Source organism: Chiloscyllium plagiosum, unplaced genomic scaffold (assembly GCF_037043375.1).
Source record: "Chiloscyllium plagiosum isolate Xiang-an unplaced genomic scaffold, Cpla_swu_hap1 HiC_scaffold_2, whole genome shotgun sequence".
In the NCBI taxonomy this organism is placed as follows: domain Eukaryota; kingdom Metazoa; phylum Chordata; class Chondrichthyes; order Orectolobiformes; family Hemiscylliidae; genus Chiloscyllium; species Chiloscyllium plagiosum.
Genome location: NW_028270140.1, coordinates 57,020,752 through 57,042,567, shown reverse-complemented (window position 1 = coordinate 57,042,567; position 21,816 = coordinate 57,020,752). Strand labels below are relative to the sequence as shown.

Genomic DNA, 21,816 nt, shown 5'->3' with positions numbered 1-21,816 from the left:
TCCAGTCTTCCGGCACTTCACCTGTGACTATCGATGATACAAATATCTCAGCAACAGGCCCTGCAATCACTTCCCAGCTTCCCACTGAGTGCTAGGGTACACCTGATCAGGTCCTGGACATTTATCCACTTTTATGCGTTTCAAAACATCCAGCACTTCCTCCTCTGTAATATGGACATTTGTCAAGATGTCACCATCTATTCCCCTAGATTCTATATCTTCCATATCCTTTTCCACAGTGTGTAAGAATTTCCAAAAAAAGAAACTAACACTTTGCAAAAAGGCAAATTCAGACACACAGATTCTTCCATGCAGTTCTCCAATCCAGGAGAAAAAAGCATCAAGAGAAATTTCAAAGTATCAGCTAGGAATCATTCACTGAAGCTACAAATTCTTTGGAGACCCCAAATAGCTTCTGACTGCTGCAGCTTAAAAATAAACTTGCAACCTGGTCTGGGTGTGGCCAGCTCTCTCATTCAGGTCGTTTCTATTGTTCCAACTTTTAAAAACAAAATCTAAAGGTCTCACGTGTTGTTTACTCTCATGGTTCTGGTAGACTGCTCAACTCTCTGCCTTTACAACCTCTCTTCAAATAAAAACCAAGACAAAGTAACCTTTTAAAGTGACAGCATCATTAGAAACCTTTCTCATAAAACACCTTAACAGTGTTCTTGAAGAGGCCTTCGCTCTGGCTGGCTATACACTGAACTAGTGTTAGGCCAACATCACAGTAAAGATCCAGCAATATAAGCTCAACTGACCAGAGGATTGAACAACTGTCAATCCTTAATCATCCAATTACAATCCAGTGATAATTTTGAAATCAAAACCAAAATAACTGCAGATGCTGTAATCAGAAACAAAATCAGAAGTTGCTAGAAATGCTCAGGTCTGGAAGCAGCTGAGAAGAAAGAGGAGAGTTAACATTTCAGATCCAGTGACCCTTCCTCAGAACCTCTATTTAAGATATCTGGTCCGTGCTGTATAACTCTATACCGGCTAGAAGGACTGATTAACGGCAAATAGAATTCAGTTTGAATAAGTGAGACAAGGAACATGTGTGAGAGAGCTCACAGCACATGAACAGATAAGTGCATAGCTTTTAAGAGTAGCATTGTTGTCAATCTACAAGTGAGGAGAGTGGGTTGTTTCTTGATAATATGTTTTATTGAGATCTGTCTCTTGATTAAATTTTTAAAAATAAGCCATAAGTATTACATTAGCCTGGAGTAGTGTTTTTTTTAAAAAGAGTAATAGGATAGTGCAACTTTCTGGGTCTGTTGATTGTGAAGGAGCAAAGATGGCCTTTAGTAGAGTGATATGCTCTTCTTGTCAGATGAGAGAGATTTGGGAGAGTTTCCACATTACTGAAGATTATGTCTGCAGGAAATGTCTTTGGTTGCAAATCCCATCAAATCGAATGGATCAGCTGTTAGAGGCAATGAGGAATTTATAAGAGCTAGGACATGTGATGGATGGAGGTTACAGGAAGGGAAAAAAGCCGCAGATACTGTCAAATAAATGGGTTAACTCCAGCAAAAGTAGGAGAGCTAGGCAGGTAGTGCAGGAGTCTTCGGTGGCTACACCCATTTCAAACAAGTATGCTGTTCTGGGAAATGTAGGAAGTGATGGACTCTCAGGGGAATGTAGCATTAACAGCCAGGTTTCTGGTATTGAGACAGACTGTAATGTAAATAAGGGGTATGTTGGCTTCCAAGTGATCATTTGTGATAGGGGACTCTCTAGTCAGAGGCACAGACAGACGTTTCTGCAGCCAGCAGCAAAAAAAAACAGAATGGCATATTGCCTCCCTAGTGCCAGGATCAAGGATGTCTCAGAGGGGATGCAGAGTGTTCTCGAAGGGGAGAGGGACCAGGAGGAGGTCATTGTACACATTGGAATGAATGACATAGGAAGGGAAAAGGATGAGATTCTGAAGGGGGAATATAGAAAATTAGGCAGGAATTTAAAAAGGAGGTGCTCAAGATTAGTAATATTTGGATTACTTCCGATGCTACAAGCTAGTGAGGGTGGGAATAGGAGGATAGAGAAAATGAATGCATGGCCGAGGAGCTGGTGAGGGAGAGAAGGGTTCACATTTTTGGTTCACTGAAATCTCTTCTGGGATAGATGTGAACTGTACATTAAGGACAGATTGCACCTGAATTGGAAGGTGACTAATATATTGGCAGGGAGATTTGCTCGAGCTGTTCACGAGGATTTAAACTAGTAAAGTGGTGGTGATGGGGTGGGGGGTAGGTTGGAACACACCTCGGGAAATACTGTGGGAAATTAAGAAACAAATTTGAAAGGAGATCTCAGCTACCTGTAAGAATAATAGGGTGGTTATGGTAGGGGATTTTAATTTTCCAAACGTGGACTGGGACTGCCATAAGGATTTAGATGGAGAGGAATTTAGAAGTGTGTACAAGACAATTTTCTGATTCAGTATGTGGATGTACCTACTAGAGAAGGTGCAAAACTTGACCTACACTTAGGAAATAAGGCAGGGCAGATGACTGAGTTGTCAGTGGGGGAGCACTTTGGGGCCAGCGACCATAATTCTATTAGTTTTAAAGTAGTGATGGAAAAGGATAGACCAGATCTAAAAGTTGTAGATCTAAATTGGAGGAAGGCTAATTTTGACGGTATTAGGCTTGTACTTTGAAAGGCTGATTGGCAGCGGATGTTTGCAGGTAAAGGGACAGCTGGAAAAAGGGAAGCCTTCAGAAATGAGATAATGAGAGTCCAGAGACAGTATATTCCTGTTTGGGTGAAAGGAAAGGCTGGTAGATGTAGGGACTGCTGAATGACTAAAGAAATTGAGGTTTTGATTAAGAAAAAGAAGGAAACATATGTCAGGTATAGTCTGCACAGATCGAGAAAATCCTGAGAATAGCATAAAGGCAGTAGGAGGATATTTAAGAAGGAAATCAGGAGGGCAAAAAGGGTACATAAGATAGCTTTGGAAAATAGGATTAGGGAGAATCCAAAGGGCTTTTATAAATAATTAAGGACAAAAAGGTAACTAGGGAGAGAATAGGGCCCCCTCAAGATCAGCAAAGCAGTCTAAGTGTGGAGCCGCAACAGATGGAGGAGATACTAAACGAGTATTTTGAATCAGTACTAACTGTGGAGAAGGATATGGAAGATATAGAATATGGGGAAATAGATGGTTACATCTTGAAAAAAAATGTCCATATTACAGAGGTGGTAGTACTCGATGTCTTGAAACATATAAAAGTGGATAAATCCCCAGGACCTGATCAGGTGCACCCTAGAGCTGTCTGGGAAGCTAAGGAAGTGAATGCTGGGCCCCTTGCTGATATATCAATATCATTGAGGTGAGGTGCCAAAAGACTGGAGGTTGGCTAACATGGTACCATTATTTAAGAAATGTGGTAAGGACAAGCCAGGGAACTATAGACCGGTGAGCCTGATGTCATTCGTGGGAAAGGTGTTGGAGAGAATCCTGAGGGAATAGGATGTACATGTATTTGGAAAGGTAAAAACAATGACTGCAGATGCTGGAAACCAGATTCTGGAATAGTGGTGCTGGAAGAGCACAGCAGTTCAGGCAGCATCCAAGGAGCTTCAAAATCGATGTTTCAGGCAAAAGCCCTTCATTAGTGATAGTCAACATGGCTTTGTGCATGGGAAATCATGTCACAATGGTGCGTGTATGGAAATCATGGTGCTTGTATGGAATGAGCTGCCAGAGAAAAAGTGATGGATTGGCCCAAATCCCTCTAAACCCTTCCTGTTCATTTATCCATCTTGATGCCTTTTAAATGTTGTAATTATAATCAGCCTCCACTACTTCCTCCATTCCCATTTAACCCTGTGTGAAAACTTACTTAAACCTATGCCCTCTACATTTGAAAGTCTCCTACCCATGGGAAAATACCTTGACTTTTCATCCTATCCATGACCCTCAAAAAGGTCACCTGTCAGCCTCCAAAACCTTTGGAGAAAATAGCCCCAGCCCATTCAATCTCTCCCTGTAGCTCAAATTCTCCAACCCTGGCAGCATCTTTGTAAATCTTTTCTGCACCATTCCAAGTTTCACAACATCCTTCCTATAAATGGGAGACCAGAATTGCATGCAATATTCCAAAACCAGCCTAACCAATATCTTGTACAGCTGCACCATGACCTCCCAACTCCTATACTCAATGCACTGATCAATAAAGGCAAGTGTACCAAACGCCTTTTTCACGATCCTCTCTATCTGAGATTCCAATTTCAAGGAGTTATGGACCTATACTCCAAAGTCTCTTTGTTCAGCAATACTTCCCACAACGTTACCATTAAATGTGTACGTCCTGCCCTGATTTGTGCTATCAAAATGCAGTGCCTAACATTTATCTAAATTAAACTCCATCCGCCACTCCTGCATCCATTAGCTCACCTGATCAAGGTCCTGTTGTACTGGAGTTGAAACTTTATTGCTGGAACAGCACAGCAGGTCAGGCAGCATCCAGGGAACAGGAGATTCGACGTTTCGGGCACAGGCCCTTCTTCAGGGCCTGTGCCCGAAACGTCGAATCTCCTGTTCCCTGGATGCTGCCTGACCTGCTGTGCTGTTCCAGCAATAAAGTTTCAACTTTGATCTCCAGCATCTGCAGACCTCACTTTCTCCTGTTGTACTGGAGGTAATCTTAGTCACTGTCCACAACACCACCAAAATTGTTGCGATCTGCAAACTTATGAAGCATACCTCCTATACACTCATCCAAACCATTTATACAGATGACAAAAAACAGTGGATACAGCACCAATCATTGCAGTACACTGCTGATCATGAGTCTGAAAAGCAACCTTTCACCACCACTCTGTCTCCTACCTTCGAGCCAATTTTGTATTCAAATGGCGAGTTCTCTGTATTCCATGTGATCTAACCTTGTAATCAGTCTGCCATATCGAACCCTGTCAAAAGCCTTACAGAAATGCATTTTGACAACATTCACCACTCTACCTTCATTAATCCTCTTCGCCACTTCTTCAAAAAAAAACTCAACTCAGTTTGAGACACACAATTAGCCACGCACAAAGCCATGTTGGCTATCCCTAATCAGTCCTTGCCTTTCCAAATACATGTAAATCCTGTCCCTGAAAATCCCCTCCAACAACTTGCCCATCACTGATGTCAGGCTCATTAGTCCACACTTCCCAGCCTTTTCCTTACCACCGCATTTGCCAACCTCCTGATGACCAGCATCTCACTTGTGGCTATCAATGATACAAATATTTCAGCAAGAGGCTCAGCAATCAATTCCCTACCTTCCTTTTGGGGTACACCTGATCTGATCCTGGGGATTTATCCATCTTTATGTATTTTAAAACACCCAGTGTCTCTTCCTTTGTAATATGGACACTTTTCAAGATATTATTATTTATTTCCCCAAGTTTTCTAGCTTTCATACCCTTTTCCAATTTAAACACTAGTGCAAAACACTTTTTGGCCTTATTGTATTTGTTGAATCCCTTTTTATTCTCCTTAACCATATTTGCCAAAGCTATCACACATCTGCTTTTTGCCCTCCTGACTTCCCTCTTAAGTATACTCCTACTGCCCTTATACTTCTCTAGAGATTCACTTGATCCCTGCTGTCTATAATGGACATATATTTCTTTTTCTTGAACATAACCTCAATTTCTGTAGTCATCCAGCATTCACCTAGCAGCCTTGCTCTTCACCCGAATAGAAATAGAACTGTCTCTGGACTTGTTATCTCATTTTTGAAGGTTTCACACTTTCCAGCCACCCCATTACCTATGAATATCCGCTCCCAATAAACTTTTGAAAGTTCTTGCCTAATACCCTGTACAGTCAAAATTTGCCTTCCTCCAATTTATAACTATAATTTTTAGATCAGGTTTATCCTTTTCCATAACTATTTTAAGCCAATACAATTATAAATTATATTGTGAGGGTCACCAGAGCCAAAACATTACAGATTTCTCTTCACAGATGCTGCCACACTGAACATTTCCAGCAATTCCTGATTTTGTTTGGAATGATGACCATTTGCCCCAAAGTGCTTCCCCACTGACACCACAATCACTTGCCCTATCTTATTTCCTAAGAGAAGCTCAAGTTTGCACCTTGTCTAGTAGGTCTATCCATATACCGAGTAAGAGGATTTTCTTGTACACACTTAAATTCCTCTCCATCTGATCCCTTGACACTAGGGCAGCCCCAATCTATGTTTAGAAAGTTAAAATCCCTACCATTACCACTCCACTATTCTTAGGGATAACTGAGATCATTTACTAAATTTGCTTCTCAGTTTCCAGCTAACTACTGGGAGGCTATAGTACAATCCCAATAAGATGATAATCCCATTCTTACTTCTCAGGTACACCCAACCATATTCACTGAATGTACTCCCTAAGTACAGCCGAAATGTTTTCCCTCAACAAAAAGGCTACTCCCTTTCTTCGTTTGTTCCCCTTTCGATCCTTCCTATAGCATCTATACCCTGGAAGATTAAGCTACCAGTCCTGTTCATCCCTGAGCCACATATCTGTAATAACTATGATATTCCAGTCCTACATTCCCAACCATGCCTGGAGTTCATCTGCTTTACATGTCAGATCTTTTGCATTGAAATAAATGCAGCTAACTTTTATCAATCGTATCTCGTTCTCTGCTTTGCTCCTGCCTGCCTTGACTATTTGATTTGCTCCTTTTCCCAACCACAACAACCTCAAATTGATCACTTTCTCACTAATCACTCTGGATGGCTCTAGCAAATCTCCCTGCCGTATATTTGTCCCCTTCCAATTCAGGTGCAACCCATCCTTCTTACACAGGTCACTTCTCCCCAGAAGAAATTCCCATGATTCAAAAATGTGAACCGTTCGCCCCTTCACCAGCTCCTCAGCCATGCATTCATCTGCTCTATTTTCCTATTCCTATTCTCTCTAGCATGTAATCCAGATATTACTACCCTCGTGAATCTACTTTTTAACCACCTGCCCAATTCCTATTTTCTCTCCTCAAAACCTCACCCTTTTCTCTTCCTTTTTTTTGGAACCTTAGAGATTTAAAAAGTCATAAGGGGCATGGATAGGGTACATAGATGAGGTCTTTTCCCTGGGGTGGGGGAGTCGAGAACTAGACAGCATATGTTTAGGATGAAAGGGGAAAAATTTAAAAGGAACGTGGCGCAACTTTTTCTACACAAAGGGTGGTGCACGTATGAAATGAGCTGTCAGAGGAAGTAGTGGAGGCTGGTACATTTCTAACATTTAAAAGGCATCTGGATGAACAGGAATGAATAGGAGAACAAATAGGAAGGGTTCAGAGGGATATGGGCCAAGTGCTGGCAAATGGGACTAGATTAGTTCAGGATATCTGGTTGCCATGGACAAGTTGGACTGAAGGATCTGTTTCTGTGCTGTACATCTCTATGACTCTACTGCATGACATCTATAATGAATAAAATCAAATATGAAAGCTATGGCTAGGCCAGCATTTACTGCCCATCAGTAATTGCCCAGAGGGTAGATAAGACCCAATCACATTGCTGGGGTTCTGGACTTACATTTAGCCCAGGCCAGGTAAGGATGGTGGATTTCTTTCCCCCAACATTAGTGAACCAAATGGATTATTACAACAACTGGCAATGTATTTAAGGCCAGGTGAGTATTTTACTGAATTCAAATTTCTTCATCTGCTATGGTGGGAATTGAACACAAGGCCTAAGTTTCTTGATTGCTAGCCTAGTGACACTATGCCTCCACCACTCCCATTTAACTGGAATAAAACTACAGAGTGTTCTGGTCCTGCTCATTTCTGAAACTAAAACAAGCTACAGACTTGATTGTAAAGGCCATACCCATTAACTTTCATAGAACTCTACATCTACACCTTTCCAAAAAAATAGTTGATGGAATCTGAAAGTTATAATATACTCAGACTAAACACTTCAAAAATAATTTATTACCACTCTTGCTAAAGAAGTCCAAAGCTTATGATCAAACACACCCAAGTGAAAGTATTAATGCATCCAAGTATCACAGTCATGTCTAGTTTGTGTATTTTAGTTGTTGTTGAAAAATGAGATCAATTTGCATACCACTTCTTGTGCCCTGCAAATAAGATCGTTACTTGTAAAGGTTACTGTGCTGAAAGAATGTTGCAATATGGGATGGTCACATCCGCCAGGCATTGATGAAAGTCATTGCATCATTTGCTTGGCTTTTAGCCATAAGTTTCCAATAAATGCAGTCTGTTTGCTTGACCTCTGATACAACCTGCAAAGTCTGGTCACCTTTTCTGATTATACCTGCAAATGCAACTTTGAAGGAGTTCTTGTGGCAGTCATTTTACATCATTCATTTAATCTCTTGATTTAATTACAGAGAATATCATGTCTGCAAATTTTATATGACCAATGTGATAAAGGTTTATATCATCATTTTGGGAATTTTGATTTTAAAGTAGAGCTAAAACAGATCAGTGCTTTCAGTTCTGTTCAGGTCTACTTTTTTCTTTACTGTCAGAAGATCATTTGGAAAACTAACAACTTCATTCAAGAAAGCATGGGATTCAAGTGTTTGTTTACGACATATTAGTCCAGCTACTTCCATGTCCACAGAGTTGCTGGACCAGAGCAGACTGTGGTTGTGCATCACAGAATCCCATACAAACCAGATTCTACTGGAACAAGCTGGGAAACTGAAGATTCAGATGGGTAATCAGTGTCTGGAATCCTTCAAAAAATATTCATTACAATCAGAATTCAGAAGGTCCCAAATCATTTAAGCTTCATGGACACTCAGAAAATGTTTACAGATATTAAACCTTTTCTAACTCCAGGATCACTGTTAAACAGAGCCTACGACTCACCACTCCCACACCTGCCCCAGTCAGTTACATCCCCTGGACCGTGACTACCAATCCCAAATAGATATCACTCCACAGTGTCAAAGGCTTAGAGGGAACAGAATTCTTAAAGTGCATCCACTTCAGCTTTTTAAGCCAATACATAGAAAACCCTACAAGAGAGGGACTGCCCTGGATTTTAATATTAGGTAATGAAGGAAGAAAGCAAGTGAGTTGTTCAAGTATCAAGGGACAGCATTTTGCAGACAGTAATCATAACTCCATTGGATTTAAGACTGTGATAGAAAAGGACAAGGATGGGGCTGAAATCAAAGCCTTCATTTAGGGGAAGACTGATTTTAATGAGATCAGATATGAATTGGTCAGAGTTGATACTTTTTGGTACGTCTATGTCAGAACAGTATAGGGCCAACATGCTCCAATAAGCAGATTAGAGTGGTGCTGGAAAAGCACAGCAGGTCAGGCAGCATCCGAGGAGCAGGACAATCAATGTTTCGGGCAAAAGCCCTTCATTAGGAATGAGGCAGGGAGCCTCCGGGGTGGAGATAAATATGGGAGGGGTGATGGGACTGGGGTGAAGGTGGTTAAGAGTACAATAGGTGGATGGAGGTGATAGGTCAGAGAAGAGGGTGGAGCAAATAGGTGGGGAGGAAGATTGGAAGGTAGGACAGGTCATGAGGATGGTGCTGAGCTGGCAGGTTGAAACTGGGGTAAGGTGGGGGGAGGGGAAATGAGGAAACTGGTGAAGTCCACATTGCTGCCCTGGGTTGAAGTGTTCCGAGGCAGAAGACGAGACATTCTTCCTCCAGGCGTCAGGTGGTGAAGGATTGGCGGTGAAGGCGGCCTGTCCTCAGCAGAGTGGGAGGGGGAGTTGAAATGTTCAGCAACGGGGCAGTGGCGCTGACTGGTGCAGGTATCCCCAAGATGTTCCCTAAAACGCTCAGCGAGGAGGCGTCCAGTCTCCCTAATGTAAAGGAGACTGCATCGGGAGCAATGGATACAATAAATGACATTGGTGGATGTGCAGATGAAACTTTAATGGATGTGGAAGGCTCCTTTGGGGCCTTGGATGGAGGTGAGGGGGGAGGTGTGGGCGGAGGTTTTGCAATTTCTGCAGTGGCAGGGTAAGGTGCCAGGAGGGGAGGGTGGGTTGTTGGGGCACGTGGACCTGACCAGGTAGTTATAGAGGAATAGTCTTTGCAGAAAGTGGATAGGGGGTGGGGAGGGAAATATATCCCTGGTGGTGGGGTTTGCCTCAGCTTCTGCCTCGGAACACTTCAACGCCAGGGCATCAATGTGGACTTCACCAGCTTCCTTATTTCCCCTCCCCCCACCTTAACCCAGTTTCAACCTGCCAGCTCAGCATCATCCTCATGACCTGTCCTGCCTGCCAATCTTCCTTCCCACCTATCCACTCCACCCTCCTCTCCGACCTATCATCTCCATCCCCACCTCAATCCACCTACTGTACTCTTCGCTACTTTCTCCCCAGTCCCACCCCCCTCCCATTTATCTCTCCACCCCAGAGGCTGCCTGCCTCATTCCTGAGGAAGGGCTTTTTCCCAAAACATTGATTTTCCAGCTCCTCGGATGCCACCTGACCTGCTATGCTTTTCCAGCACCACTCTCATCTAGACTCTGATCTCCAGCATCTGCAGTCCTCATCTCCGCTTATGCTCCAATAAATGACAGGACCAACAAATCTTGTGAACCCTGAATGTTGAGTGTACAAAGGATTGGCTAAAGATAAAAATGGAGGCTCATGGCAGGTATTAAGGGCTCAAAATAGCAAAAGACCTAGAGAAGTATGGAATATCCTAAAGGAAACTTAAAAGGAAACCAGGAGAGCAAAAAGAATGGCAGGTAAAATAAAGAAAAATCCTAATTTTTTTTAACAAGTACATTCAGGATAAATATACAAAGAGAAACAATTGGACCCATTAAGGACCACAGAGGTAATTTGCGAATGGTGCCAAAGGATAGAAGTTCTATATGACTACCTTGTGTTGATACTGGTCAGTAGGGGGAGATGACATGGGTACAGAAATCAGTGAGAACGTCTGTGATCAATTAAAAATATTAGCATGAACACAGGAAGTTCTGGGTGGTCTGGTGGACTTTAGAGTAGATAAATTTCCAGGGCTAGATGAAACATATCATAAGTTGTCGAGTGAAACAAGGGAGAAAATAGGAGTACTGGCAAACATTTTCATGTGCTAGATGACTGGAGGGCAACCAATGAGGTACAGTTTTCAAAAAGGGATCAAGGGATAAAGCAGGAAACTACAGGTCAACCAGTCTAACTTCAGCAGCAAGGAAATTTAAAGAAGCAATTCTGTGAGACAGAACTGTCAATTGCAGAGATAGAAATTAATCAAAACAGTTAACATAGTTTTGTGAAGGGGAAGTAGCGTAAGACCATCTCAATTGACTTTTTTGAAGAGATAGTTAGGTGTTTAGAGGAAGGCAATGCATTTGATGTAGTCTACTTGTACTTCAGCAGGACTTTTGATAATATTCCACATGGGAGACTGATTGTGAAGTTAAGAGTCCAGAGTATCCAAAAGAATTTGGCTAATTGTATCCACAATTGACTAGGAGGGGGAAGCAAAGGGTGATAATAAAGTAGTGTTTCTTTGTCTGGAAACCTGTATCCAGTGAGGGACCAGTATCTGGATCCTTTCCTTTTCTGGGTTAAACAAGTAATTCAAAGTTGAATGTGGGAGAGTTGATCAGCAAATTTATGGATGACAAAAATTGGTGGGATGGTAAGTAGTATGGAGGACAGCTTTAGATTGGAGGAGGATAGTCAGGTGGACTAATTATTGCTCAATGGAACTCACTGCAGATAACTGTAAGGTGATGCACTTGGGCAAGACAAACAAAGCAAGGGAACATATGAGAAACAGTAGGACCTGGGGAAGCACTGAGGTTCAGAGAGACAATGTTATGTATATCCACTAGTTCTTTAAGATAGCATAGGGGATACATGTCTTTATCAGTTAATGCATAGAGTTTAAGTGCAGGAAGGTTATGCTTGAGTTGTGTAAGATGTTGGTTAGGCCATAGAGTGGGGAAGAAACAGCAATAAGGAATTCATTTTCAGATTGGTGACCAGTGACTATCGGAATTCCAGAGATTAGCGTGAGAACTGCAACTGTTTACAATGCATATTAATGATGTGGAAGGAGGAAATGAATGTACTGTAACCAAATTTGCAGACAACACTAAATTAGGCAGAAAGGCAAGCTGAGAGAGGAAATACAAATGGCTTCATAGTGCAGACTCCATAGGTTGAAGTCAACTAGGTAAAAACAATGACTGCAGATGCTGGAAACCAGATTCTGGAATATGGTGCTGGAAGAACACAGCAGTTCAGGCAGCATGCTGCCTGAACTGCTGTGTTCTTCCAGCACCACTAATCCAGAATCCATAGTTTGAAGGCCTTTTTTTGCACTGCATGAATCTAACATAACTACTATTCAAAGTGTGTCAGCTGGCCAATGGAAAATGTGAAGTTGTTCATTTGGAAAGGAAAACAAAAGAAGGGATGAATGATGACAGGGAGAAGGCAGGAGAACGTGTTTGAGAAATATCAGTCAAAACCAAATGGCTGAACAAACTCAATGGGCCGAGTGGCCTAATGTTGCTCCCATACCTCAGTCTTATAATAGATCATTATTTAAAAAAAACACAGCAGGAAATGGCAACAAGAAACTTGAGGGTACTTGTGCACAAAACATAGAAAGTAAGCATCAGGTAATCAGAAAGGTTAATGGAATGTTGGCCCTTAATTCAAGAGGGTTGGAGTAGAGTAGGGAGGTCCTTTTGCAACTGTACAAGATACTAATGACACCATATCTGGGAGTACTGAGAGCAGTTTTAGTCCCTTATTTAGGGAAATATATTATTTCATTGGAGGCAGTGTGGTGTGATTATCTCATTGTCAAAGGTTAAATAGTTTGAGACTCTACTCACTGGAGTATAGCAGACTGAGAGATATTTAATTGAAACACATAGGATTCTTAAGGGCCTTGACAGGGTAAGAATGCTGAGAGGATGTTTTCCCTCATGGGGGTAGACTGCAGGACCAGAATGCTTAGTCTCAGAATTAAGGACTGCCAGAGAATTAAGAATGAGATGAATAGAAATTTCTTTAAGATACTTAAGAGTCTTTGAAATTACTTGCCACGAAGAGTTGTGGGGCAGAATCTTTGTATATATTTAAAGCTAATATCGATAGGTTCTTTACATAGGTGAATCAAGGATTACAGTGAAAAGGGCAGGAAAATTGGATGTGAGGAATGCTTGATCAGTCATAATCCTATGGAATGGCATGGGACTGAATAGCCATTCCCATTTCTTATTGTCTTGTCATCATATGGCTTTCTAATTTTAATTAACTTTCTAACTACATATACAGAGGAACCTCAATTATCCGAATATCGGATTATCCGAAGGGGATCTGAAGGTCCTAATAGAAACATGACGTCAAACAGCTACTTCAAACTTGATTTAAAATGAACTTGGCTCACTGAAATGCACCCGAGAACAATTCTGAACAGTCCAGCCACCGTCTCTAAATGACTGACCTCCCGCCCTCTCTCTCTCTCTCCCCCCACACTTTCCCTGGAGTTCTACACAGGTGAACCCTAAACCCACCCCCCCCACCCTTCCCCAGATAATCTCTCCAACATTGTCCTGTACAGGGCAGAGGTGGAACCTGTCAAAATGCTGTGGTGTGTGTGCGTGCTATTTGGAGACTTACCCCCAAATGCAGCAGCAGTCTTACAGTTGGTGTCCAGTTCAGCTGCTATGGTGGAGGGGGGGAGGGGTGGGAGGGGGGGAGAAAGGGGGGTCGGATGTTGGGTGGGTGGGAATGGACAGCGGAGTGGGCTTGGGGCTGCGGCATCGGGGTCGGGCAGGGATGCAGATGGGGGAGGGCAGGCGGGGGGGCGGTGTTGGATTGAGTTGGGGGCGGGCGGGGTGGAAGTGGATGGGAGCCGCTGTTGGATGGGGTGGGGGGTGGGTGGTGGGGTCGCGCATGCAATGTACTGCTGCCTAGCCTCCTGAACAGGGAGCAGACTTCACAAAACACTCTGAGCCCCAGAAGAAAATCAATTAACCAAACAAAACAGTGCCTGCCCATCTCGTTCAGATAGAGCAATAGAGTCACAGAGTCACAGAGATGTACAGCACGGAAACAGACCCTTTGGTCCAACTCATCCAAGCTGACCAGATATCCCAACTCAATCTAGTCCCACCTGCCAGCAACTGGCCCATATCCCTCCAAACCCTTCCTATTCATATATCTATACAGACGCATTTTAAATTTTGCAATTGTACTAGCCTCCACCACATCCTCTGGCAGCTCTTTCCATACACGTACCACCCTCTGCGTGAAAAAGTTGCCCTGTAGGTCTCTTTTATATCTTTCCCCCCTCACCCTAAACCTATGCCCTCTAGTTCTGGAGTCCCCCACTCCAGGGAAAAGTCTTTGCCTATTTATCCTATCCATGCCCCTCATAATTTTGTAAACCTCTATCAGGTCACCCCTCAGCCTCCGACGCTCTAGGGAAAACAGCCCCAGCCTGTTCAGCCTCTCCCAATAGCTCAAACCCTCCAACCTTGGCAACATCCCTGTAAATCTTTTCTGAACCCTTTCAAGTTTCACAACATCTTTCCGTTAGGAAGGAGACCAGAATTGCACGCAATATTCCAACACTGGGCTAATCAATGCCTTGTACAGCCGCAACATGACCTCCCAACTCCTGTACTCAGTACTCTGACCAATAAACGAAAGCACACCAAACGCCTTCTTCACTATCCAATCTACCTGTGATTCCACTATTCGAGGTTCCTCTGTATTGTTTGTAGGACCTCATCCTTTTTTCATTTAACTATGTTAATTGTACCAGTGTGGACCACAACCACTGGCTGTTCACCCACACCCTCTAGAATATTATGCCGATGCTTTGGGATATACCTGACCTTAGAACCGGGGAGACAACATACCCTTCTGAGTTTTGTTTATGGGTTACAGAAATGTCTGTATATTCCCCTTATGATTGAATCCCAATGTTAATTTTAATGCTTTTAATGACACTGTATGATTGGAAGAAAAGCTATAAAGTGGAAAAAAAAACAAGAACAAATAGGACTAAACAGTCCAGCGAATACGTGACAAATGGGTGGACCATGGGAAGATTTTGATGTGCACGTATACCATCCCTTAAGCTCTTAAGGCAGGTGGATAAAATGGTTAAGGTATGCTCGTCTTTATTAGCCAAGACACAGTTTAAGAGCAGGGAAGTTGTGCCGGAAATGAACAAAATGTTAGGCTATTGCTAGAGTATGGTGTGCTGCTCTGGGATTTACATTATAGTGGTAGCATTGGAGAAGGGGTGGAGGAAATTTACCAGGATTTTGCCTGAGCTGTAGTGGTTCAGTTTTGAAGAAAGATTGGACAAACTAGGGTTGTTTTGCGTAGAGCAGAGGACATTAAAAGGGAGCATGCTTAAAATATATAAAATTATGAGGGGCATAAATAGAAATAAAATTTTTCACTGGCTCAAGGGAAGAAAGACCACGGGGCATAGATTTAAGGCAAGGAGCAGATGATTTAAATGGAGATATGAGGAAAATCTTTTGTACCGAGGGTAGTGGAATCTCAAACAACCCCTCCCTGTTCTTAAACACTATGCCTCAAATAAGAAAGCCAAGTATTCGACTTGGAGAAAGTGAGGACTGCAGATGCTGGAGAGTCAGAGTCAAGAAGGGTGTTGCTTGAAAAGCACAACATGTCAGGCAGCATCCAAGAAGCAGGTGTGTTGATGTTTGGGGTATAAGCCCTATGAAGCACTTGCCTGCTGAACAACTTTACCAACTTGTTTTGATATCTTAAGTGACCAATGTGCGCACACAACAAGGTCTCTCTGATCCTCAGTGCTTCCCAGGATACAATTCATCGTGTAGTCCCTTAGCTTTTTGTCCTCCTGCCTTTCACCTTAAATTTATGCCCCTGGTTACTGAGTCTTCAACTAAGGAAAACAGCTGCTTTCTATTCACTCTTCCCATACCTCTCACAATCTTATACACCTCTATCAGATCCTTCCTTAACCTTATATGCTCCAAAAGAAAACTACCCTTACTAATTAAGCCTTACTTCATAGCTAAGATGTTCCATCCCAGGCAACATACTCATAAATCTTCTCTGACCCCTCTCCAGTGTGGTCACATACTTCCTATAGTGTGGTGACCAGCACTGCACAGTATCCTGCTGTGGCCTAATATCCTGTACAGTGCCAACCAATCTTTCCACTCATATAACCTATGCTTTGACTGACAAAGGCAACTTCACAGCTAATCAAGGAATGCTTGTTTGCAGTAAAACATGGAATATGTTCAAGAGTGATTAGTAGCAAGTAACATTCATACCATATAAGTGCAATGATCATCTCTAATCAAAGAGAACCTAAACATAGAACATAGGACAATACAGCGCAGAACAGGCCCTTTGGCCCTTGCGCCGACCTGTGAACTAATCTAAGCCCATCACCCTACACTATCCCATCATCATCCATATGCTTATCCAAGGACTGTTTAAATGCCCCTAAATGTGGCTGAGTTGACTACATTGGCAGGCAGGGCATTTCATGCCCTTACCACTCGGAGTAAACAACCTGCCTCTGACATCTGTCTTAAATCTATCACCCCTCAATTTGCAGCTATGCACACTTGTACAAGCAGATGTCACCCTAGGAAAAAGACTCTCACTGTCCACCCTATTTAATCCTCTGATCATCTTGTATGTCTCTATTAAATCCCCTCTTAGCCTTCTTCTCTCCAATGAGAATATACCAAAGTCCATCAGTCTTTTGTCCTAAGAGCTTGCTCCAAACCAGGCAGTCTCTTGGTAAATCTCCTCTGTACCTTTTCCAATGCTTCCACATCCGTCCTGTAATGGGGTGGCCAGAACTGCACACTCTACTCCAAGTGAATCCACACTAGAGTTTTGTACAGTTGCAGCATGACATCACAGCCCCGGAACTCAATCCCTCTACCAAGAAAACCTAACACACTGTATGCCTTCTTAACAGCACTATCAACCTGGGTGGCAACTTTCAGGGATCTATGTACATGGATCCCTCTGCACATCCACATGACAAAGAATCTTTACATTGATCCAGGATTCTACCTTCCTGTTATTCTTCCCAAAGTAAATCACTTCACATTTATCTGCATTGAACTCCATTTGCCCCTTTCAGCTCAATTCTGCAGTTTATCCAAGTCTCCTTGCAACATTCTTCCACATTGTCCACCACTCCACTGACTTTAGTATCATCTGCAAACTTACTAACCCATCCACCTATGCCTGTATCCAAGTCGTTTATAAAAATGACAAACAGCAATGGTCCCATAACAGATCCTTGTGGCACACCACTAGTAACCGGATTCCAGGCTGAATATTTTCCATCAACCAGCACTCGTTGCCTTCTTACAGAAAGCCAGTTTTTAATCCAAACTGCTAAATCACCTTCAATCCCATAACTGCACATTTTCTCCAATAGTCTATCATGTGGAACCTTAAAGGGTTATTGAAGTCCGTGTACACCACTTCAACTGCCCTACCTTCCTCCACATGCTTGGTCACCTTCTCAAAAAAACTCAATGAGGTTTGAGAGACACGACCTGACCTTGACGAATTCATGTTGACTATTTCCAATCAAATTGTTGCCTGCTAGATGATTATAAATCCTATCTCATATAATCCTTTCCAAAACTTTTTCTAAAACTGACGCAAGGCTCACTGGTCTATAAGTTACCTTCCATACCAACAGTGGACAGTTGATTTACAGACTGAAATCTTGGCTTATGTTTTATAAATAATCAGGAAACCTCTAGTTGCAATAGAGCAAGATGTAATAATGACATTGCAAGGGAAATCAGATGTTGGCATGAGTGAAGGGAGCAAACCAACAGGGCTGATAATTGATCAGCATTTCATTGATCAGAGTAATTATTTTTATTCTCTCATGGGATGTGGGTTTCAGGGAGGGTCCCAAAGGACTGGAAAATTGCTAACATAACACCCCTGTTTAAAAAGAGAGTAAGGCAAAAGACAGAAGATTACAGTCTGTTTAGCTTAAACTTGCTCATGGATAAGATCCTAGAATCCATTGTGAAGGATGTGTATGGCTAAATAGGGCAAAGTCAGCATGGTTTCATCAAGGGGAGGTTATGCCTGACACATCTTCTACAATTCTTTGAGGAAGTAATGTGCAAGTTAGACCAAGGAGAGCCAATGGACGTTATCTACCTGGACCGCAAGAAGGCCTTTGACAAGGTGCCACATAGGATGCTATTGCATAAGATAAGGGGCACATGGTACTCAAGGCAAGGTACTAGCTTGGATAGAAGCTTGGCTGTCTGGCAGAAAGCAGAGAGTGGGGATAAAAAGGTCCTTCTCAGGACAAGGCTCAGCATTCTGATCAGAACTTTTCACTTTAAACATTAATGATCAAGATGAAGGAATTGAGGCCATATTGGCTAAGTTTGCAGACTATATGAAAATAGAGGGACAGGTAGCATTGAGTGAACAGGGACGCTGCAGAAAGATTTGGACAGATTAGGAGAGTGGGGAAAAATGGCAGATGGAGTACAATGTGGGGTCATGCACTTTAGGATTAAGAATATAGGCGTGGCTACTTTCTAAGTGGGGGGAAAATTCAGGAGTCTGAAGTGTGAAGAGACTTGGGAGTTCTAATCTAGGATTCTCTCAAGGTAAACTTGCAGGTTGGGTTAGTAGTTAGTAAGGCAAATGCAACAATGATTTTTATTTTGAGAGGACTTGAGTATAAAAGCAGGGTTGTACTTCTAAGCTCTATAAGGCTCTGGTCAGACCACATTTGACATACTGTGTGCAGTTTGATCCTCATATCTCAGGAAGGTAGTACTGGCCTTGGTGGATGTTCAGAGGAGGTTCACGAGAATGGTCCCAGGAATGAAAAGTTTAATGTTGAGGAACTTTTAAGGAATCTGGGTCTGTACTCTCTGGAGTTTAGAAGGATGAGGGGGGGTTCTAATTGCAACATGCAGAATACTGAATGGCCGAGACAAAGTAGATGTTGGGAAGGTGTTTCCATTGGAAGGCGAGACTAGGATCTGGAGGGCACAGACTTCAGGTAAAGGAAGGCCTTTTAAAACAGAGATAATGAGAAACACCTTCAGCCAGAAAATGGTGAACCAATGGAATTCATTGCCACAGAAGGCTGTGGAGGTCAGGTCATTGAGTATATTTAAGACTGAGTTAAATAGGTTCTTAAGTATCAAGGGTGACAGGGAGAACACAGGAGAATGTGGTTTAAAAACTTATCAGCCATGATTGAATGGGAGAGCAGACTCGATGGGCTGAATGGCCTAATTACTGCTCCTATGACTTGTGGTCGTATAACCCTATCCTTCCACTTGATATTTTTGCTGCACTAATCCGAAATGGAAATCAATCACTCTACGTTTCAAAATCTTTGCTCAATATTACATGGAAAAATGAGGGGGTGGGGAACAACTGGCACAAAAGTCGTTCACACCCTGCCAAAGTGAAATGTCAGCTCCAAAAATGATTCACTGTTTCATCAAAGATTTGTAGGAAGACAACGGCCCGGCTCAGTCCAGAGTTATTGGTGCCAAATGAAGGCAGACCTCGATGTTTAAAAAGTACTTGCAAATATTACAATCGAATGTTGTCTTGGTGAAAGAATTCCTACAAGTGCCGTAACATTCAAGTTAAATGTTTTTGTTTACAAATATTATGAAAAGCATTTCGGAGGTGGAGAATACGTGGCCGACATATTTAAGAATGTGTTGACATTAAGGGGAGAAAAGTAGTGAAATTGACTGTGTCACAATCGAGTCCACAGGACAGCAGCTAACAAACTGCGAAGTGTGACTCACCGTATCTTTCTGGAGGTCGTTGTGCTGGGCTTTCTGTACTTTCTTGACGTCGTTGTGCTGGGGTTTTTGCACTTTCTTGCAGTTACTGCTGTGGCTCCAGCTCGCGGTTTCGCTGTGTGCCGGGGAGGGAGGATCCACTTTAATGAGCCGATGTTTTGCGGAGTTGCAGTTGCCAGTTTTCGCTCTCTCACTGTTGCTGCGGGAGAAGGGCGGCTCTTCGGGCAGTTGGCTGTGCCAGGCAGCCCTTACTCTCCGCAGGCTGAACGCCTGCCGCCCGCCGTAAGGATCCTCAAAGTCTTGCTCTTTCTGCAGCCGGTAAGCTCTGAGCATGAGCTCGGTGTCAGCCCGAGCTGGAGTCCCGCTGACCCCTTCCCAGCCCCCAGGCTCCGACTTCACCGCCCGAGGAGAGTTACGCCCCTTGTGCCTGCCCCAGTTCAGGTACTCCCGGAGCCACTTGGCCACAGCCATTGCCTCAACTCCGCCACGGCAATCCGAGTGACGCACCGTCGCCTCGCCTCGCCTCGCCTCACCTCTCGTCCGCTCCGCAAGCAGCGAGGCTCCTCCTCTCCCCTCCCCTTGACTTCCTCACATTGACATCCTCACTCCCGACCTCTTTGCACCCAAATGATGTCCCTCTCCCACATTGTCCTAATCACTCACCTCCTCACCCAACGTGATTAACCCTCTTCCAATTTAGCGCTCCTTTCCTCAAGGTTCCCATTCAACTTGAACACCCCATCCCTCCTCCAACGATCCAATTCTCTTCACCCCTTATCCCCCCAAAACTGGGTCCCCTTTGTCCTTCCGCACAACATTCTCTTCGTCTTTCTCTCCAGCAATTCTGTTCTATATTCAGGATTAGATTAGATTCCTTACAGTGTGGAAACAGGCCCTTCCGCCCAACCAGTCCACACCAAATCTCCGAAGAGTAACCCACCCAGACCCATTCCCCTCTAACTAATGCACCTATCATTATGGGCAATTTAGCATGGCAAAATCACCTGACCGGCACATCTTTGGACTGTGGGAGGAAACTGGAGCACCCGGAGGAAATCCGCAAGGGCGCCGGTAGAATGTGCAAACTCCACACAGACAGTCACCCGAGGCTGGAATTGAACATGGGACCCTGGTGGTGTGAGGTAGCAGTGCTAACCACTGAGCCACCGTGCCGCCCAATTTTTCTGCTCCGCTCCCCTCTCCCACCTCTCCATCTCCACCTCTCCCTCTTCCCCTAAGGTGCATGGGATCCATGGTGACTTGGCCCTGTGGATTCAGAATTGGTTTACACGTAGAAGTTAAAGGGTGTTTTTTCCAGGCTGGAGGTCCATGACAAGTGGTGTTCGGCAGGGATCCACACACTACTGTTGGGATATATATAAATTATTTGGATAAAAATGTAGATCGGTAAATTAGTAAGTTTGCAGATGATACAAAGATTGGTGGAGTTGTGGATCATGTAGAAAGTTGTCAAAGGATCCAGTGTGGATCAGTTGTGGGTATGGGCAGAGAAATGGCAGATGGCGTTTAATCCATGTAAGTGTGAGGTACTGCACTTTGGGAAATCAAATGTTCAGGAAACTTTTCCAGTTAATGGCAGGACCATGAACAGTATTGATATACAGAGGGATCTTGGGGTTCAAGTCCATAGCTCCCTGAAAATGGCCATGCAAGTCAGGAGAATGGTAATGAAGGCCTTTATTGGTTGGCGAATTGATTAGAAGAATCAGCTATATAAGACTTTGGTTGGGCCATAGTTAGAATATTACATTTAATTCTGGTCACCACATTACCGAAAGGATGTGGAGGCTTTGGAGAGGCTACAGAAAATATTTACAAGAATGCTGCCTGGATTAGAGGGCATGACCTATAAGGGGAGGCTAGAAAAATTCTGTATTTTCTCTGGAGCAGTGAAGGTTGAGAGGAAACATAATCTTTTCCCCAGAGTTGAAATGTCTAAAACTAGGGGGCATGCATTAAAGGTGAGAAAGGTAAAGTTCAAAGGCGAT

At 43.2% G+C, this 21,816-nt stretch overlaps 1 protein-coding gene across 2 annotated transcripts in view; it reads right to left on the bottom strand.

Annotated features, from left to right (window-relative positions):
* Positions 1–20,281, bottom strand: part of LOC122557747 (SH2 domain-containing adapter protein F-like) — a 357,025-nt gene extending 336,744 nt beyond the window's left edge. For both annotated transcript variants that reach the window (XR_015760338.1, XM_087996898.1), the window contains exon 1: positions 19,811–20,281. Coding sequence is in view for 1 of the 2 variants with exons in the window: in XM_087996898.1 (XP_087853024.1) it covers positions 19,811–20,278 (468 nt within the window). In the remaining variant the exon portion in view is untranslated. The remainder of the gene's footprint in view (positions 1–19,810) is intronic.
* Between the last annotated feature and the right edge of the window lie 1,535 nt (positions 20,282–21,816).